This window comes from Hydra vulgaris, chromosome 03 (genome assembly GCF_038396675.1).
Source record: "Hydra vulgaris chromosome 03, alternate assembly HydraT2T_AEP".
Taxonomy (NCBI): Eukaryota; Metazoa; Cnidaria; class Hydrozoa; order Anthoathecata; family Hydridae; genus Hydra; species Hydra vulgaris.
In genome coordinates, this window is record NC_088922.1 from 10,545,001 (window position 1) to 10,566,970 (window position 21,970).

Below are 21,970 nucleotides of genomic sequence, written 5' to 3' on the forward strand. Positions count from 1 at the left end.
TTATTTAAATATGGATTTAGCTTAAATCTATATCTTAAAATGGCCTTAGCTATATTTCAGGATATGTCGTAAGATATGATGAAGAAAAAAGTGATACAAAGTTTTATTTAAAGAACTTATCAAAATTTTTTCAAAAGGAGTGACTTGGAGCTACTTATAGATGATATATGTTAATAGGTGATTGTGGCCACACTCAATTTACGGGATTGTGCAGATGTGGGCAATGTATGGTTACGGTATTTATAATACTTAAGTGATATAATTACTACAGCCCATATGGCCATAGGTGGTTTTAATAACATAGCCACACATGTCCCACATTCATGCCATCCCATAAATCTAGTATTGTTATAATTTACTGATTCATGTAGCCCTCATCAAATTTTAATTTTTAAACCATTTTTTAAAGTTTATGGATTTATAAAAATGAAAATAACAATATTCTTGAAAACAACTTTTAATAAATAGCATATATGTGTGACAGCACATATATGCTATTTATTAAACATTGTAAATATACACTAGCGTTGTCTAAGAAAGAGCTTGTGTATCAAGTTACTATTTTGCACAATCAAATTTCTTATATAAATGCTTAAGTTAAAAATCTTTAAAACGAGTAGCTGATTTTAAAGAAGCAAGTTGAGTATATACAGCAATGAGTAAAATACCAGATATGTCTAAGTCTACTTAGGAATATCTGGTATTTTTTTAGGCATATCTGGTACTGATATTAGGCATTAATATACGACATGCTTGTTTGTAATGTGCCTACACACATGTGCAATCACTGCTTCATAAAATTGGAGAGAATATACTGGCTATCAGTTTACTGATATTCCACATTGTATAAATGTTTAGCAGATGGTGTATGAGTTTGGCGGGTTTTTTTTTTCAGAGTAGCAATTGCAACAAAAAAGCTACTACTCTGGAAAGTAAAGGTAAACTTAACTTTTACTCTAATAATGTTTAACAAAGTAAAAAACTTTAATTTAAAATGTTTTTTTGCTCAACTTTTTTATCTTGTTTTTCTAAATTAAAGGTGACCCAAAAAGTTTCGTTATCTTCTTGGACAAGCACTAGTTGCCAAGAACACTGTTACCACGCTACAGGGGAAATTCTTTCTTATTCATTTATTGCATTCTGTTTCACTCATTTTTTCACTCATTCTTTCATTTCATACTTCGCATTCTTATTCACTCGAGGAATTTTGATCCACGTTAAAGACATTCTCGTTTTCTGGAATGACGTTAAGCGGCTGTCTGAGAAATTGTCCGTACTTTACCTCTAAAGCAGGTGGGATTTTAAGTAAAGTCAAAAAAAAAATTTTCTTATATTTTTATTTCAGCTTATATAAAAATATTTAAGGAGTGCATTATTTGTAAAGATAAACCAAAGAGAATTTGATCCAAGTGATAGAAAGAGAACTTATTGGGTTGTTATAATTCAGCAAAGTTTAAAATGAAAATTCTTTACACAATTATGTTTAGCGAAATCGGGTCAAACTCTAATGTTTGTACTCAAAAGAAAATTTTTCATGAATAAACGGCACAATTTTGTTGAATAACTTTTATGCAAAAAACTCAAAAATAGATATTTTGATGTTCTAGATACGACACTTTCACGCATTGTACAAACTGCAAGCTTAAGGTGGTAGTATAGTAATTAAAATTGAAAAATTCATTTTTTCAAAAATACATTTTTTAGCTAATATAACTATTGTAGAGTCGAAATCTTATCTTGCTTTATAATAAAAAAATCAGTATATACCTCTGAAATTGCTTTTAAATTGTTCAATATCAATTTTTATCCGTAGCAACGCTTTATTTACCAGGTTGCTACGGGTTTTTGCAATCAAAGTTATATATAAACAATAAAAACAGTTTCATGCTAAACTTTTAAAATGAAAATTGTTAATCAGCAGTTACTTCTTGTTTATTGACTCGATTTATACGCGAATGAGCACGCTTTATTGCTATTTATGCTCTTTATAAGTTCACCAATAGTCTATAGTGTAGTATACATCAGTCAATTTTTTAAATATCTTATTTTAATAAAAGTGTAATGGGTCGAACGAAAAGAAAACAATCTTCTAAAAGAGTATACCAAAATAAGAAAAGAAAGTTTTATGGAAACAGACATACAAATGTCTGCAAAAATAATGAAACCGTAGCCATACCTTCAGTTGAAAACATACCATGTTCCTCATCCTACAAGAAGTTGTTCAACAAAGAAGTTGTAAATGAACCTCAACAGATAAATGAAGACTTTAACTTTATTATGAACTTTGGTTTACTTAAAAAAGCAATAATGGTCCTTAAATGCCCAGAATGTAACAAGTTAGTAAATTTGCAGTTTGATTCTTCAAAAAAATATGGCCTAAGTATTGGACTAAAAATTTGTTGCAGTGATTGTGAATGGGAAACGATTTTTTTTTCATCTGCTAAAATGGATAAAAAAATTAATTGTGTTGGACGAAAACGCTTTGACATAAACACTCGTACAGTAATTGCATTTCGTGAAATGGGTAAGGGATTTTCAGCAATAGAAACATTTTGTGGAATTATGAACATGAACCCTCCAATGAATAAAAACTGCTATAATGACACATTGCACATAATGTTGGATGTCTATCAAAGTTTGGTTGACAAAAGCATGTCAAATGCAGCAAATGAGTTACTATCAATCAATGAAACATCTAAAGATATTATTTGTGGGTTTGATGGATCATGGCAGAAACGTGGATACACCTCAAACAATGGATTAGTAACAGCTGTTGCTGTAGAAAATGGTAAGTGTGTTGATTACGAAATAGAAACAAAAACTTGTAAGTTGTGTTCTTTATGGGAGTTAAAAAAGTACACACATCATGAAGAATATAATGATTTTCACTCCTTACATTATAAAAAGTGCAAAATCAGTCATACCGGTTCAGCCTCCTCTATGGAATCAAGTGGTACAATAAAAATATTTTTGCATTCTGAAAAAAAAAAAAATTTGAGATATACAACGTTTCTAGGAGATGGAGATAGCAGTTCATATGTTAATGTCGTTTCTGCAAAACCTTATGGAGATTTTGAAATAAAAAAAGCAGAGTGCATTGGGCATATTCAAAAACGTGTTGGTACTAGATTAAGAAACTTAAAAAAACAAAATAAAGAAACTTTATGTGATGGCAAAAAGTTAGGAGGAGCAGGTCGTTTAACAGAACATGTTATAAATACATTGCAAAATTATTATGGTAAGGCAATAAGGCAAAACGTTGGAAATTTATATGGAATGAAAAAGAGTGTTGCAGCTGTACTTTTTCACTGTTCTGAAAGTTGTGATGGCGAAACGCGTCATCAGTTTTGTTTGCGTACCAAAGATTCTTGGTGCAAATTCCAGTCTGACAAACTGACTGGCAAAATTTCATATAAAGAAAATATTTGTATTCCCGCTGCTGTCTGCAACACCATCAAACCAATATTTATAGACCTTGGTTCCGATAAACTTCTTGAAAAATGTTTGCATGGAAAAACGCAGAATCCCAATGAGTCTTTAAACCAGTTGATATGGAAGCGATGCCCAAAAGATATATTTATTGAAAGAACTGCTCTAAGTATAGGAGTAGCCTCAGCTGTACTAAATTTTAATGAAGGGCAGCAGTTCTTAAATAAATTGTTTAATGAGCTTGGAATGGAATTCGGTGTAAATGCGCAAAATTACTGTTTACGTAAAGACAATAAACGAATCATTAAAGCAGAAAAACAATGTAGTACTAAAGTAAAATCAAGAAGAAAAAAGTTAAGAGCAATAAAAAAAGGTTTTTGTGACCAAAATGAAGAACTGGAAGGTGTAACTTATAAAAGTGGTGAATTTTGAACTATTTTATTCTTCTTTTTTTTTTTAATTGCGTTTTTCTCAAAATCATGTATTTGGGGTTTGCGACGTGGATTTTTTAAAAAACCAATTATCAGATTTACTTGAAATTTGGCACACATACTCACTACATTAGTATCTACAACATACACTAGGATAATTTTTATTGCTTCTCTCGTCCAGTAATTTTTAATCATTTTTTTTCATAAATTACCCCCAAAATTGCAAAATTTTACACAAATGCAAATATTTTTTGATTTTTTTGACCATATCAAAATCTTCTAGTCTATGTTGCAATGCCACATGTAATATATCACCAGCCAAATTTTCAATAAAAAATATATAAGGGTTCTTGAAAAATCTCTGTCACAGTTTACCCCATTTATGGGCCTTCAGCGATAATTATGCTGAAGAAGATTTGTCATAATTTTTTTTTTTTTTTGCTTATTGATGTTATATTACACATTGTAGAATTTTTTTTTATTTGAAAAAGGTGATTTTTTTTTTTTTTGCTAATTACTATACTACCACCTTAAGTTTGCTCATGCTTATGCCAAATTAGAATGTTCTTTAATAAGCTTTTGGGCTATTTTTGCTCCCGGCGATGAGCCTGAGAACATAAATACTCCCAAAAAGCTTGCTTCCCCTACCCTTAACGTAGGGCAACTAGTTGATAAAATATAAACTTTAGCGCATTCTACTAAATTTAAGTTCATGGATAGGTTTTAACTTTCAAAAAACCATTTTTTATCGCTTAAAAATTATGATCATGTCAAATTTGCAACCCCCTCATTTAGGTTAGGGCGGAATTTTTCACATGTTCATAACTTTAAAACGTTAAAAAGATTATTGAATGAAAATTAAAAAATGATTAAATGTTAAAAGACTACTAAATGAAAATTGTCGATGAAATTGAATAAGTATAATTCATTAACTCATTACTCTCTCGTTAGGGGTAGGGGAGCGAACTTTTTGGGTTATTTTTGCTCTGAGGCTCCAATTACCATATTTTTTTGCAAAACTTTCTCATTTAACGTAACCATGAACATGGAAATATTCTACATACGCTGCTGAATTCAACGTTCACAACTTTTATTTTTAGGTTGTTTGGAAAAGTATAACAAAACTCTCAAGTATTGTTGGTCTGTACAGATATTATTGAGAAAACTAACTACGCAAAAGCTACCAATAGGGCTGTTTCAAGTATCTTAAGTAATAAGTAATTGTTTAAACAAATCAAGTACTTAAGTAAATTTTTATTACTTAAGTAAAATCAATTAATTTTTTTTTCCGAATTAAATCAACACAAAAATGATGTTTTACAAAAATTTGTATAAAAGTTGTCCGACTTTTAAATTTAAAACCTAAAATTAAAGTATTATAACTTTTAGTTTCTTAGTTTTGTTTTACCATGTTTCCAAAAAAAGATTATAGTCTAGACAATCCAAAAAAATATAAGTTATAAATTATAAGAAATTATAGCGGGAGATATGTATTTACGTCTTTCTTATGATCTTAAAGATCCTAAAGCATCAACAGTTGAATGTAAAGCCTCCAATTTTAAAAGTAAAGAGTCTTTACGAAAAAAGAATAAGACTGAAGAACTTTTTCTTGCTCAAAACTCCAATTTAATAAAAAACAAGGCTTACTTAAATGTTTTTGATTGCATTAAAAAAGAAGTGGCTCAATTTGAAGGATCAAATGACCTTCCAAAAATGCTTAAAAAATTGCACTGTACTTTAAAGTTTTTGTCATCATCATCAATTGTTAGAGAAAAATGCTTTAGTGCTAAAGACTTTTTTTTTTTTTACAAATCTATCTTGAAAGTTAAGTTAGGTTATGATTCGTTATACCTATATAGTACTATATCACACAAAATTGTAATATTAGATGTAATTTTTCACTTTTTGGAAAATAAATAAAGTTACTTAAGTTTATTAAGTAATTTGAAAAAAAAATACTTAAAATTACTTAAGTAATTTTTTTCCATTACTTGAGCACCCCTAGCTAAAAACCATTGTTTTTAATGGTTGTAAAAATTGTCCGATGGTGTCCATGATCAAAAGATCATGGACATCATTTGCCGTCAATGAAGTTAGCTATTTGTCATGATATTGAAGTACTGCCATACATAAAAGTGTGAGCGGTTTGCTCACAACATTAACACCTGATGACTAAGAAATGAGACAACTTTAAAATTGTTATTATAGCCATAGTTACATAGCTATCAAATTTAATTTAAAAACAATTATATGATATTAAAAAAATAAATTTATTGGTTTTCAATAACATCATTAAAAGCCATTCGACCTAGATGAACTGAAGTCATTGAGGTATAACGTTTTGCCACTTCCGGATCCATTTTGTTAATACAATTCACGATACGCCGTTTGAGTTAAGGAATGCTTGTTGTTTGCCAATTATCCTCGTAGACTAAGCGTTTTAACTGACCCCAAAAGTCCTTAATTGGTCGAGCTTCTGGTACATTGGGTGGATTCTTTATCTTTGGCAGGTATTTGATGTTATTGGCATCGAGAAAAGAAACTACTTCGTTTGCATAGTGCGAGCTAGCTAAATCTGGCCAGAACAAGTACTCTTCATTTTTGTAATGTTCATCAATGAAGGGTATTAACCGCTTGCGGATTTTGATTTTGTCATGGATGACGAATCATATTTCACATATGCGAATACAACATTGGCATGCGAATACAATCATTGCATGATTATGAATAGCATACATAAATTGATTTAAATTTTGTCTCATTTTTTAGCCATCAGGTATTATCCTTAACCATGAGCGAGACTAGTTTTTTTCAAACCGAGACGAGACCGCGACGAGAAGTTAGTACTTCTCGTCAGACCAAGAACGAGACGAGACGAGAAATTTAACAACTTTTGAAAACAAATTTATTAAAATCCAAGTAAAATAAAAAAAATGTAAACATCATTTTGACAAATAGACACAAATGACATTTGTCAAATGTAAACAACTTTTTTAAATATTAATTCAGAATTTTTTTGCCAAACTTTTCCAACAAGACAATGTTTTCTCTGATTAAGATGATTTGTTCTACTTTTTCTGGGTGTAAGTTGTGTCTGGATGATCGGACGACATTTCCACCTGAGCTAAAAACTCTCTCTGATTTAATTGAACTTGCTGGAATAGCTAAAATTTGTCTAGCTAATGAAGAGAGTTCTGGCAATGTATTTGAATGTAATTTCCACCAATCAAGAATCGGAAAGTCTTTTTTGGCATCAGGGAGATATTCATGCTGGCACATTTCGCTCAAAATAGGATTCAGTTCAGATGTTGGCTCTTGTGTTTCAAGTCTGACGTTTAACTTGCGCTTCAGTTTTGAAATAGGGGACAAATCTGCTGAAAGGACTCTGGCAACAGGTTGGCACTCAACATTATCCTTAACCTGTGAGGCTAACCATTCTTTTGTTGTTTGAAATTTTTTGAAGAGCTTCAAGTGAAGTCCCTTTAAAGCAGGATTTAAGTAGTTTGCTGCAGCACTCAATAAGTTTCCAGTGTGACAAAGAGGAAATCTTTTCTCAATGCAGCTTTTCAAGTTTTTTGCATACAAGACACCGTAGCCATTTTTTCCATCCGTCTCAATAAATTGATTAATTTTGTCATAGATTAAATAAAGAGAATCGGCGACAGTGTTAATTGTTGGTATAGACTCAGCCGACCACGTTTCTGTAGCTTCTTCAAGTGGTGCCAAAATTTCTACTGCTCCCTTAACGAATTTCCACTGTGATGCACTAATGGTCTTTGAAGAAAAAATATCTTCATTTGCACAAAAGCTGAAAATTGCACTCTTTAGATGTAGGACAGAAGCCATGCAATCCAGTTCACTATTCCATCTTGTGTCAACAGATTGGCGTAACTGTCTAAAATTGATTCCTTGAGCGTCTGATTCTGATTCAAGCAAATCAGCTGCAACTGTTGACTGGTGAGTTAAAGAAGCCAAATCTTTGCATGTTTGCAATGCATCATTCATTCCAGCATTCATTCTAAATGAGTCTCGAACTGCACATTGCAAAATATGATTGTTGCACAAGCATTGGTCAAGGCGCTTTGACAATTTGACTGCAAGTTTCATGTTTCTTGCCTGGTCGTTCACGCAGTACATTGGCAAATCAGCAGGCAAATTTAGTTCTTCTAAGAAAGAATCCAGCTGTCCTTCAATTAAGATACCTATGTGTCAGCCTGGGAACTGTTGGACATGGGGTGTCCAGTGATGTAGTCTCCAATTTTCGTCAATAGCATGAAAAGTCCAAGAGATGTAGCTGTCCTGAGCTCTAGAAGTCCAAAGGTCAGAAGTAAATGCAGCACTTTTTAGATTTGGCGTAATCTCCGTTATTATGCTTTTCATTCCAGCTTGAACTTCTCTTGACCGAATTGAAAGCTTTCTTGAATATGTTGTTCTGTGATGAAGGCTCAGTTTAGGGTTTGCAATGTCAATTTCTTGAAACCTCTTCCTTCGACTGCTGAAAATGCCAGATCAGTGCAAAAGTAATCCAGCATTGCAGAGTCAAACTGTTTTTGAATGGAATTGTCTTTGTCATATTTGGACTTTGTTTCAAGCATTTCGACCAAGGTTCGTTGTTTCTTCTTAGAAGGAGGAAGAAGAGAGTCGTCAGTTTTTTCAGAATACTCAACGTAATCTTGGCTGTGTTTTTTTTCGAGATGACGATGAAGTCCGCTTGTGTTTCCATCTTTTGTTTTTAAAGACTTTTTGCACGCCTTGCATTCAGCACCGTCACTTGTTTTTTGAAAATATCTCCAGATTTTATTTTTTCTTGGTGACATTTTTGATCGTTGAAATGAGGCAAGAATATTTCTTTTTAATATGAACAATGTGTCAAGTTGAATTCCACTGGTAAACTAATGAAATTAAGTCGAAAGTGCAACATTTTATACAAAATGTTTTTGTATTTAAAATCTAATTAAAAATATTTAAAATCTAATTAAAATTTTTTAATTAGATTTTTTTTTTAAATCTAATTAAAAAACCTAATGAAATCACGGAGTCAAAATATTAATTAATTAAAAAAACAAATTATTAAACATTTTGTAAATTATAATAATTTTTAATCTGGAAAATAATATAATATTTAAGTCTCGTTCTACTTCTCGCGAGAATTTTCTATTTCTCGTTTCTCACGAGAAGTCCCATTTCTCACGACAAACGAGAACGAGACGAGATCTCGCTCATGGTTAGTTATCCTTTAAATCAAACAAACAAAAGTAAGTTAATAGAAGCTCAGTGAAAAGTTTGATGACTCCACCCTTTTGTTTGTTGATGTACTTTTGGAAGAAGGAAATGAGCCAGGTTATCTTACTTTCAAACTATGGTAAAAATGGTTGAAATCAAGTCAAAAAATTTGATATAGAAACTGCAACAAGTAGTTTGGAATATTCAACTGTATTATACTTGCTTCTCATTCATGCGTTTGGTGAATGTGGTACAATATCAGCAATACATGAAAAAGGTAAAGCTTCAAAATTACACTTTCTAAAGAAATCAAAGAGACACAGATTGTTTGATGAACTTTTCCAGTCTGCAAAATGAAGTCAAGAATGTCTATCAATTTTTTTATTATACTGTACCACATAAAAGCTTACCACATTCAGAGATGAAACACAACAGATATATGCAAATGGCTCCATTTGCCTTAAGAATTGTACAATCAAATCTTCTTTCAACAAAAACGGCGGTATAGTACCACAATTCATAAGTATACTTACAGGTTTGGCTGTGAAAAATATTAATAAATTATAGTTTGAATCTGTTGGAATAGTGTCAGAAAATTGAAAGTGGAAAAATGACACTTATTATGACCGACCATGTAGCTAGTTTTTTTACTCGGTTTTTTAATTTCTTATTTATATCTTATGATAAGTAAGAATTAAATTGTAATTTTATATAAGACACAATCTAAATTTTTGATAATCAACTGAAATGAATTGCAAGCTTAAATTTTGTAAATTCAACATATAGGTAAATCTATTACCTAGAGTTACTTATGGGTGCTTTTAACGTAATCTTAACTATTTGTATATAATTGGCAAAAGCGTCTCGTGCATTTCCAATACTTTAAAAGTTTCTGATAAGTTAGAAATGTCTTCACAATAATGAATAAAAACTAAAAACTTTGAATAAATTCATAATCACTTATTATAGATGTCTCACAACCTGGAGGGAATAATTTGATAATTTTTCTTTATATTGATTTATATGAAGTATTTTGTACTTAATGGTGCTTTTAATAAAATAAACAATTGTTTAATAGTTGCATTACACTTTTTCAAATGCTCAGAAGACAATAAAGTATCTAAATTTTTTTTGAACTCTGATCTATATGAAAATTATATATCGTCTGAGAATATGGATTAGAATCAATGCTTTTTTGGCAATAGTCTTCTTCTATGAACTCTTTTAAAATCAGATTCAGGGTCAATGCCTAATTGAAGCGCATATTTTATTGCACTAAATTATCCATTGCCAAGCTTTTAACATTAACACTGTAAAAAATCTCAGCTGAACTGTATAGCAACATATGAGCATCAATTATGTTAAAGTCTTTAAGTTCATTTTCATTTTGATGTTTTTCATAAAATACAAAGATACTGAGAATTCAAATGTTAGCAAATATTTTTTTAAATAATCCTAAAGCTTGAGTTTTAGTATTTTTATCTAAATATTTGTCAGTTGACGCTTCTACAATGTTATTTATAATTGATACGAATCAAACCAAAACAGATTTTATTAATTTGGCTCGAGCTGTTTATCTTATTTTAAATAAATTACAGAACTAAATTATTTATTGTAAATCTAAATTTATATTTCTATGCACTGGAACAAAAAAAATTTATTTTTCTAACGCAGAAAATAAATTTAATCTAGCTATAATACTGGCATAGTAGCGGTGTTCAACGAATGTATTAATTCTACGTGCCCGGCATGGTATATATGGAATTAAACAATTTAGAAGATCAGATCATTTTTGTTGCGTACTACTCTATGTTTTATATCAAACATACATATCATGTATATGTTTTCTTTTATAATCATTGTCCAGAATGTTATTTAAATACACAACTTAACAATTTTTTAACTTTCTTTTTTTGTTTTTATTTATATTCATTGAAACTTTTAACAAAATAAATCTGCATTAGTAATTAGTAAAATTGTTCAGAAAACAGATAAAAGAGCTGCATAAACCGATAAACAAAACCAGTAACGAACAAATAGTTTATATCTAATTATACTTTACTTCAAACTGGATTTAAGAGTATTTTGATCATCAGTTCTTACCGCTCTTTTATTCAATTTCTGCAATACAATTTACTTACGAAAGTGCTTATTGATTGTTGTTAGGTACTGTCGAACATTTTATAATTGAAACGGTTTTAAATCATTTTTTATTATTGATAGCAAAAACTTAAGCCTAAAAATAATGTACAAAGTATCCTTTCTAGAAGGAAATTTCAAATTGCCAACTAAGGTAACTAAACTCATTTTTTGCCGACTAGGATTTAGTACTTGAGGGTGTCATCCCCCTCCCCTTACACACACCAATTTCCTGCTCTACTGTCAACTATTGTTGAGGAAGACGTGTGGATCAAAGCTATGCGTGTTGAAGAAATGGTCTTACTTTGGTTTTGGCATGCGATAATTACAAAGGTGTTGTTTGTAAAAACTCAACTAAAGATGAAGTCGACAAACTTTCTGATGACAGCTCACTTGAAGATGAAAACATATTTAATATAAATTCAAATTTAAAAATCTTTAGCAATACTGATACTAAAATATCGAGAGGAAATTTTGTTTAAAATTTTTTTAATTTCAACTTTTAAACAATATAATATTTCTAAATATTACTGAAAAAAAATTTTTAGTAAAATAAATGTCTTTAAATATTATTTTACAGAATTAAAATAGTCAGAGTTAACCAAAACTAGCTAAAATGCTACTATAAATGGTATTGACCCTCTGGGAATCAAAAAATTATTTAGATATTAACTGAGAGAAATCACTAAACCCCGAAGCACAAAAATCTGCAAGTAGTGAAATAACAGTTTTTGCTAAAATAATATTGGTACTAAATGCTGAATGTGATACTGATGCTAAATTTTTACCGAATAAGGGCAATTTTTTTGAAAAATTAGCCAAATATCAATTATATAATTTTTTTTTTGTTAATCCTCGGAATATAGATAATGTTATATAAATAATATATAATGTTCACTGTTTCTTGTATCATGACAAATTAGGTGGAAAATGCCAGATGACAGTTATTATAACTACTGGCCCGTAGGAAAAAAATTTCATTAAAAGGATAATACTGCTAGGGTGAATCAAACATTTTGAAGGTGAATCAGAAAAAAACCTTATGATTTTCTTGCAATGTAAAAGAGAGGGGATTATGTTTTATTTTCTAGTTGATTTGTAATAAGGTATACCCAGAGCATTTTTTGTTTGAGTAAATTTGCTACCTTATTTTAGTTTGAGTATCATTGAGTATCGTATTTGGAGAAAAGTCCAAAAACGTTTAATCGTATTTTTTTGTAATTACTATCAATATAATTACTTAAAATGGTTCAAGCGTTTGTTAGTAGCTATTGGTTAAAGATTTTAACGTTTTATACACGTTTAAGATACGTTTTTACACGATTTAAAGCGGAAAACTATTATTTGCTAACGGCATTATTTGCAGGCATAACCAGGAGTAACTTCGTTAAAATATCCCCTTGAAGCATAAAGCAACTTTCACCCTCACTTAGGTTTAATTTTTTTGCATTTATTAATGCTTTTTTCAAGCAGAACCTAAAATTTTTCAATTGAGAAATTAATTTAACATTTCTAAAATCATTTTCAAATGCCTAAAAAACAACATCGAGTTTTTTGTTATATTATTCATCTTTAGTTGTATTTATGAAACCTTAAATGCACGTTAAATAACGTTCAAATATTAAAGTCAAAATCTGATTGACTTCAATATTTGAACAATATTATAAACAGAATGTTGACCTTCAACAGCAATCCATGCATTGCTGTATTGCTCGTGACAAGTTATCTGTTTGTATTAAAATCATTATTTCCAATGAATAACTTATCTGTTTTTGAGCTTTCATAAAGGAAATTCGTTAAAAAAAGCAGTCCCAACATTCCCGAACTTTGTTAGAACCTTCAAAACATGCAATGTTGCTTCTTTAGGCAAATGAGAAATGTAATAAGCCTTAAAAACATCTTTATTTGTTACTTTTTTAAAGTTATCAAATCCTATTATGGTAAAAGCAGATAGAGTAGATAAAGCAAAGAAATGAAGTAGTAGACGAGTAGCTTTGATGCACGTGATGCAATATGCTAAATCAGTACCGACGTCATTACGGATCCATGGATAGATTTTGAACCACGTGGCTGCAAAACGGCGCGTTATACCACTAATTTTCTTTTGGGTAAATAAATTTGTTACTGTTGACTAGTAAAAATCAGTTAACATATTCAATCTGTTTTCTAAAGCGCTGTTTGATTTAATAGCTGATGTTTTAGAGCTATAATTCTAATTTATCAAGTAAGGAACCTTTAAAGAAGATAGATAGAAACACAGGGTAATGGTATTATCTTTTGGCTTGTTAGGATCAGTTACTATATTCAATCTGGCTTCTGAAGCCCCGTTTGATTCAATAGCAGAGTCTGTAAATAATAGCATCATTTGAAGAAGATAAAATATTGAGAAAACAAATTGCACTTCATATTTAATAGTGTAATTAGATAACGTTATAAAAATTAATAGTGTAATTAGATAACGTTATAAAAATTTCCTCGCATTTTTTTGCTTACGAGCACGGAAAAGAGATTTAGTGAAATATATAAATATTAATTAAGTAAGCGCATATCACTTTTAAATCAAGTAAGTTTTATCTATTTTAAGTTTCAGCCATTATACAATTTTACTTTCACATATAAACTAATTTAACTGATTTGTTATATTTTCACGTCTTTTAAATCATCAATGTTGCGTAACATAGAAATGAAAAATGCTTGGCGTATCGGCATAGGAATTAGGTCTTTCATATTGTTTTAAAAAACTCACCCTCATAAAGTAGTTAGTGGTTTATTTATTAAAATTTAGGCATTATTGGCGGAAAATCCACCATTTTTATTCATTTTGACCCCATAATATTTTTTTAAAGGTGTTAATTTAATTATAAACATTGCATGAGATTAAATTAACTGATATATTTTCCATATTGCCATATATTATTTGACATATTTTCCATATTATTCATATTTTCTATTTAAATGCAGGTGCTGTTTTAAGGTTTCTTTAGAAAACCTTAAGCTTTTGTATTAGGGTTCTTATTTTGACAACAGATTCTAAAATAAGCTCAATGACCACATATAAATATATATATTAGTAATGGGCGAAATTCGAAACTTCGATTGCGAATTCGAAATTGACTTTACGTTTTGTTTCGAAACGAACTTTTTTTTTAGTTTCGAACAATTCGGATTTTCGAAGTAAAGTATCTTTGTTTCGAAGCGAACCCAAAGTTAATCGAGTTTTATCGTTTAAAAGTGAAAGAAAAAAGTTATACAGTTCCATAATGGCGGATAGTAACGATGGTAATTGTCGAAGTATTGTTTGGGAATTTTTTAGTAGACAAAATGCATGCTTGCTCTAGACATGTTGCCATACGACTTTGTAGAAGGCAGAGGATTCAAAGAACTGATGAAATTAATGGAACCACAATATCTGGTGCCAAGCAGAACTACGTTTTCAAGATCAGTTGTACCGGAGTTATATTGTAGTGTAAAACAGAAAACCGCTAATGAAATATATCGAGATTTTGAAGATATTCCTTCATATTCATTCACGACTGACCTGTGGACTTCGAGGGCGCAAGATCCATTTATTTATCAAGCCCTGAATTTGAGCTAAAGACATTTGCATTAGAAAACAACCCGTTTCCAGGAGAACATACCGGCGAAAGCATTCTTGAATCTTTAGACAAGACTATTGATAATTGGGAGCTTCCTCGGACTGTTCCAATTTATGCGTTGCGTGATAATGGCAGTAATATGAAAAGCGCCATGAATCTCTCACAATCATTTTATGATCTTTCTTGTTTTGATCACACTTTACAATTAACCATCAATGATGCCGTGAGTGAAATTGATGGAAGGCAGACTGTCCTTTTTAAAAGCCATCGTATTGTGTCACATTATCACCATAGCTGCCAGGCTACACAGAATTTGCACAGAGAGTAGAAGCGATTCAGAAAGGTAGAACGAGAATTGATAATCAATGTTGCTGCTAGGTGGAACTCGAATTACTTTATGCTGTAGAGATTATGCGAAGAAAAAGATGCTATATCTGCAGAGCTAGCAATAAGTGAAAAAATTGATAACTTGACTAATGCAGACTGTAAGCTTGCTGAAAGCTATCACACAATTCTTGCTCTATTTGAACAAGCAAGTAGAGAACTATGTGGCAAGAACTACCCAACGTTGTCTATGAAAATTCCGGCTTTGCATGGCTTAAATCAGCAATTGCAGCGATTCATCAATGATCCTTCACATAAGGGTTGTGGTGTACTTATTGCTCGAAAAAGGAAGTTAAAACTATACGATTTCCGCAATTCATATCAGCTTTGCCTGATGCAGCATGTACATTTCTTAATCCACGCTACAAATCCATCTTCTTCTCTGAACAACAGCAAGCTACTGTTGTAGACAGTCTTCATCAGTACTCTAAGGAATTCCGATCTCGTGGCGGTACTGGTGTTGGTGGGGGTGGACATTGTGCCTTGAGCGATCATGACACGAACTTAATTCAAGGTACAATTCCAAAACTATTACGTTTTATGTTACGTGATTAACACAGATTAAGACTTGATGGCAATGGTAATGGCCTGCAGTTCAGATTTAACTTTCAGATTTACTGCATTGTGGTTTAATTTTATTACAGATGAATAATAAAACAATAATGCATAGGTTTTCATTTCTGTTTGCTATTTTAGTTTTATATCTATTTATATTATATAATACTTTGTAGGAACATCTGCTAGTGCTGGTGCTCCCGTAGTTTATGGGATGATTTCGACAGCATGCTTACAACAGCAACTGCGAATAGGATGCTGCCAGTTGATGATGCAGCTTCTGTGCAAGAGGAGGTCAGAATGTATATGATTGAACCTCCTATTAAAAGGAACGCCAATGTACTTGATTGGTGGAAAGTTAATCATCACCGTCTGCCGAAACTCTCAAGAATAGCGAAGGCACTATAGGCTATTCCAGCAACTTCTGTAAATTCGGAGAGATTGAACTCAACGTCTGGTAACATTTTTACAAGAAGGCGATGTAATCTACTCTCTGAGCATGTGGCTGAACTAACTTTTATTCACGAAAATTTGTAGTATAGCACATAGCAGTAGCGTACCGAAGCCAGACTGCCCTGCCAGCCACAGTCAGTACACTGTAGATTAAGGTCTCGGACTTTCTGGAACAATTGCCTATGCATGTACTACTACTTTACATAACTGTATAGCATTTGCATTCATTATAGCATTGTACTTTTACTTGTATTGTATTATCTGTTAAACTATAACTGTAAATATAATACTAGCCCTAGTCTTTATTCTATGCAATGCATTGCAAGTACTTGACTTGATTTTTTGAATTCTTGACTTGTATAAGTCAATAATTCAAAAAATCAAGTCAAGTACTTGCAATAATTTTTGAATTATTGACTTATATAACTTGAATTATTACACATTGTAGTTGTATTGTATGATACTAGTCTCATTTGATTTCATTCACTTTTATTTGACTCTCGAGTGTAGTCTGTGTTGCTTAGTATTTTGTTTACATTATAAAACTGCAATATGATTGGTTATTAAATATAAAATATATAATGTTTAATTTCTGTTCTGTGTTCTGTCACACACTATAAATTATTACTATTTAAATACCAAATTTCAATATCAGTGCAGTAGTGCAATATCAGTACTTTCGAATCGAAAGTGGCTTAGTTTCGTTTCGAAACGTTTCGAACTTAAAATCTTAGTTTGGCACATCACTAATATATATATATATATATATATATATATATATATATATATATATATATATATATATATATATATATATATATATATATATATATATATATATATATATGTATATATATTAGATGTATATATATTTATACTTATAATTTAAAAGATTATAAACTCAAACGACGATTAAAAGTACTTTAAAAGTTATATCTTGATTAGATAAATACTAAAATTCGAATTATATTCCGAATTTTAGAACAAACGCTAATCTAAAAACAGAAGTAATTCTTCTGTAACCATCTAGCAAGGCAAATGAATCAGAGTTAAACCTAGATACCATCTGTACTTGAATAAAGAAGCCATCGCAGCACCAGCTGCTTCTGGTTTTGTACATACTGCTTTTTACTGATACATTTTAAGAATATCAATAACGTCCATATGAAGAGCTTCAATTGTTTCACTTGATTGCAGATACCACTTTCATAAATGCAAGCTACTAATTCAGTTATTAACTAAATATACTCTCTGTTTTTATTGAAGAAAATCAATTTGGTCTCAAAGAATTATCATTTTAAATAGTATACAGATTTGCCTAAAAATTGTGGATAATAAACAGATCAAGTTTTTCGAATTTTAAAAATAGAAAACAAAAGGGAGCTAGCCACTAATTCTGCTAATCTTATCTTCCAAAGTAGATAGTCTTATAAGAGATTGAAGTTGACTCAAAAAAAATGATGTTTTTGATTCAACTTCAAACAATATGGATTTACATAAAGAATCTCTTATAAGAACATCTAATTTGCTAGATAAGTATCTAGTACTTTGAGTTTGTAGGCATCATGTTTTTAATGTTTCAAAGTAATCTCATATTTTATTTAAGATTTTACTCTTCTAGGAGTTTAATTGCCCATAATACAGACTTTCTAGATGGCTTTCTCTTTCTTGTATTCTCAAAAACCTAGATAACCTGCATTAAATAGTACTGACTTTGATATTATTAATTATTTTTTATAAAAATATTTATTGATATTCCTTTTTAATCTCTTCGTCAAAAGTTTGTTACAGTAGTGCTAGAGTGGGGAAGCAAAAATGAATATAATGAAAAAAAAAGTGAAACTGTTAAAAAAAGATAAGAATTTTTAATTTCAGAAAGAAAATGGTTTTAAAATAAACTAGCCTATTGCTAGTTCATAAAAAGTTCAATCAAGAGCATAGCAGGAAGTTAACTTTCTGCTATGCTCTTGACTGTATATAAATATTAAGATCTCTTTCTTATCTAGGTCTGATCTATTTTATATAAAATCTTGAAAATCTTGTTGTAAAGAAGAACTTGAAGATCTTGTTGTAAAAAAGATCTTGAAGATCTTGTTGTAAAAAAGATCTTGAAGATCTTGTTGTAAAAAAGATCTTGAAGATCTTGTTGTAAAAAATTTTAATAGCTACGATTTTTCTATCACCAGCAGAATTTCTGAAACATTCAATATAACGTTTGGAAATTTATTTGAGTACCCAATTCAGATACCTAAATTCTAACTAAATTGTAATCTTGACTCTTGAAGTAAACAAAAATTTAGAAATACGTGAAAAAGAATATTTCCAAATAGCTGGCATCATTAAATTAAAGGTTTTTTTTTTATGATTTATAAAAATAACTTTGATAAAAATTATTGTTTTTTTTACCGGTTACCTGCTCGTTCGTGCGGTTGGCATTTTCTTAATTTTTGAATGCACTACTTCTGATTTAAGAGCTATTCTAAGTAGTTAGCTTCTTCTAATGTTTTGAAGTACGACGCCAGTAAAATAATGTATGAAGTACGACGCCAGTAAAATAACGTATGAAGTACGACGCCAGTAAAATAATGTATGAAGTACGACGCCAGTAAAATAACGTATGAAGTTCGACACCAGTAAAATAACGTATGAAACCACAAAAACCGTTAAAACGCAATAAAGACAATAAGTTTAGAGATGAAGAGTTTAGAAAGGTCTAATAGATATTTTAAGTGAGGAGGCATTAAAATTTAAGACATATATGAAAATCGAAAGCCATTTTATGAATCAAACAATAAAATATTGATATAAAAGCATAAATAAATGTATTAAGCAATTCCGCTGTGATATTCTGTTATTTTTTGACAAGTGATTTGACTTTTTGCTGTGAAGTTATTTAAACAATGTAATATAAACCCGTAATATTCTTTTTGCATTAAAAGAACGGTAAAATAACATGGATAATTAATATATGTGGATTTAATCTTCAGACCATTCCTGTAATAATTAATTTATGAACGCTATTTAAAACATTTTATTTGACAGTTTGACGACGGAGAAGTTTATTTGTGAAAAATACCCCCTCCCTCAGTTCCTTTACATCATTAAAAATACAATCGGATATTCTTTCCAAAAGATAACCTCTAGGGGCATTTTCCGTTCCAAGATAAATCTGTTTAAAGCCGTCCTCAAATTTAAAAAATTGTGTTTCAGCTTATAGTTTTCAGATAAGAGGACTGTTAGCCATTTGCTTCATGATTTTCTTTTTAAAAAAGTTCTATCTATACCTAAAAGAGGTTTTAGGGCAATGTTTGCTAAATTGCCTTTAAACTAGTTTTAAAAATTATAAAACACCAACGTGCCTTTCCAAGTATTAACAGGCCAAAATAATAACCAACCATAATTCAAAAAGTTCTTTTATCAAAAGTTATTTTTATAATATCAATTTTATATTACTACCATTACTATATATAAAATTGATCGCAATTGAAGGATATAATCTTTGAGTTAGTATCTTGATTAGATTTTCTCCAAAAACAACTCTTAATCATTTGCGGCATCTTCCTTTTCATTTTTTTTAAACTCATCAAACTTCTGAATGAAGATCAAATATTTATTTCAAATATTTATTTTAGTATTGAAAGCTTTCGATGTTGTTTGTTACCAAATCATAGTTCATGAATTATTACTATTATAGTTGTAGCCGTAAAATATACATACAATATATACCTACAGCGAGCAGGAAAAACACCCTACTTTAAACAACCAGTTTTATAAATATTCGTTCCGAATTTTATCCTCAACCAGTGATCTAGTATAACTTTAAAAGAAAGTACAGTTGAGTAGAGAGTTACTTGCTCAGGTAGTTCGTTCCATTAGTAGTATTTTAATGATCTATTATATAGTTGGTTGTGTCTTGGAAGACAGTTTGGAACATATTCGCGCCTTATTTTAAGATGGTGACCATGTGACAAGGAGTTTTGGTTGATATATATTATTAATTATATCAAACCGATGTATTAGTTTAAAAATTTGGATGAGATCGCATTGTAAGCGCCGAAACCCAAGTATCGTAGCATTGAAATGGGCTTTAAGCTTAAGATTTCTTAAGCTTAAACCCCATTTTGTTGAACAGATTCAACCAAAGCTACGTCAGTTTTTAAATACGGGGCCCAAATAGACACTGTATGTTCAAGGTGTAGTCTTATAAACACTTTATATAATTTGAGACTCATTTTTTAATCAATGATAGTGAATGTCTTTTTTAGCATACCTAAAATTTGTAAAGATTTGGAGACAACTGTTTGAATATGAGTGCTCCACTTGAGGTTAGATAAAAAATATAATATATAAAAATATAATATATGTAAAAAATATTATATATAAGTAAATATAGTATATAAGTTTACTATCACAAACTTATATACTATGAGATAAATAATAAAATAGTAAACAAAAACCGAAATAAATTTATATATTATGGAATAAACAAGAAAGTTATAAAGTAGTATTTTATAAAATCTATAAAACAATACACATTGAGAAATAATGGTTTCTAAATGATTTTTTGTTTGGTAAACAAATTTTAATCAGTTTTAACTAGGCCCTAATAAAAATCTTCAGATTTTCATTAGGGTCTTTAGTAGTTTTTCAGAAACAACAGTGTTTTCTAGAAAAAAAACTTTATACATCTAAGTGACTAAATGCTTAACATAAAAATTTCGAGTCGACAAGCAACTCGTCTTACCTGAATCATGTTAACATCCTTTGGTTTTAAATATAATAAGGTTCAGAAACTATGGTTGAACCCAAAAAAAGATTTTATGGCAAAATCTATCCAAGATATCTCATTTCATGGATAGATTTTTACATAGAGTTTAATTTACAAGCCAAGTATTTTTATTATTTTAGGCCGAGATCTTTTTTTATAACTAAATATTAGATCATGATTTGCGAAAAAAAGTTTTCACTTTGCCGGTTTGCAGCTTAAATTTTACATAGTAACTTTATAGAAAAGTCTTTTTTCATCCTTTTATTCCTTTTTTTTTTTTTAATTTATACATAATTTATTGTTAAAATTTTTATTAGATTTGTAACGCGTTGTTACAAATAATTGTATTTTACATTATTTTTATTACCTTGTTAATCAAAACTTTATAAAATACTCAGTATAATGCGTTACCTTGTGTAATGCATAATGAATAAAATTTAAAAAATAACCTCTTCAGTCCAAATACATTTTCGCTTGATACATTCAGACCTTGAATCGTTCCGAATCTGCTCTGGATTGAGTTCCGGTAAGCAATCAAACCTATTTTCTTTTTCTGCTATACAAGATATAATTAGTGTTAGAAATACAAAGGCCCTAATCATTTTTCTAATTTTTAAATTTCTTTTTCTACCACTATGAGTATCTTTGAAAATTTTTTTTAACTTCGAAATGCTTTGTTTCTTTATTTTTAGAAGAACATTTTCTAGAACTGTAAAATCAAAGCTTTTTCTTAAAGTATCAATTGTAGAGGTTTGAATTTAAATTAATACTTTTGGATAAACCAACTTTAATCATGTCAATATTGATTGTTCATAAAAGGTAAATGAGACGAATTAAAACTTTAGTAAAGATACCAAAAAATATCAATATTGAAACTTTCTATATAACAAAGGTTTTAATGTTTTTTAATAAATAATCTTTTGTCAATATTGATTTCAAAACAAATTATTTTAAGTTTTTCTATAAATTGTATTAAGTAAACATAAAAATAA

General features: G+C 29.9%; 2 protein-coding genes across 2 annotated transcripts in view; one reads left to right on the forward strand and one right to left on the reverse strand.

Annotated features, from left to right (window-relative positions):
• Positions 1 to 21,909, reverse strand: part of LOC100205877 (maltase-glucoamylase) — a 110,200-nt gene extending 88,291 nt beyond the window's left edge. The window contains exon 1 of the mRNA XM_065792305.1: positions 21,428 to 21,909. Coding sequence (XP_065648377.1) covers positions 21,428 to 21,580 — 153 coding nt within the window. The 5' untranslated portion in view covers positions 21,581 to 21,909. The remainder of the gene's footprint in view (positions 1 to 21,427) is intronic.
• On the forward strand, positions 1,516 to 5,170 carry LOC136077944 (uncharacterized). The gene has a single exon (XM_065792306.1). It carries the CDS (start codon positions 2,062 to 2,064, stop codon positions 3,859 to 3,861), a length of 1,800 nt encoding a protein of 599 aa, XP_065648378.1. The 5' UTR covers positions 1,516 to 2,061; the 3' UTR covers positions 3,862 to 5,170.
• Positions 21,910 to 21,970: the final 61 nt, after the last annotated feature.

Excerpts from the sequence above, each read along its gene's own strand:
- LOC136077944 (XM_065792306.1), top strand. The coding sequence starts at position 2,062 with ATGGGTCGAACGAAAAGAAAACAATCTTCTAAAAGAGTATACCAAAAT.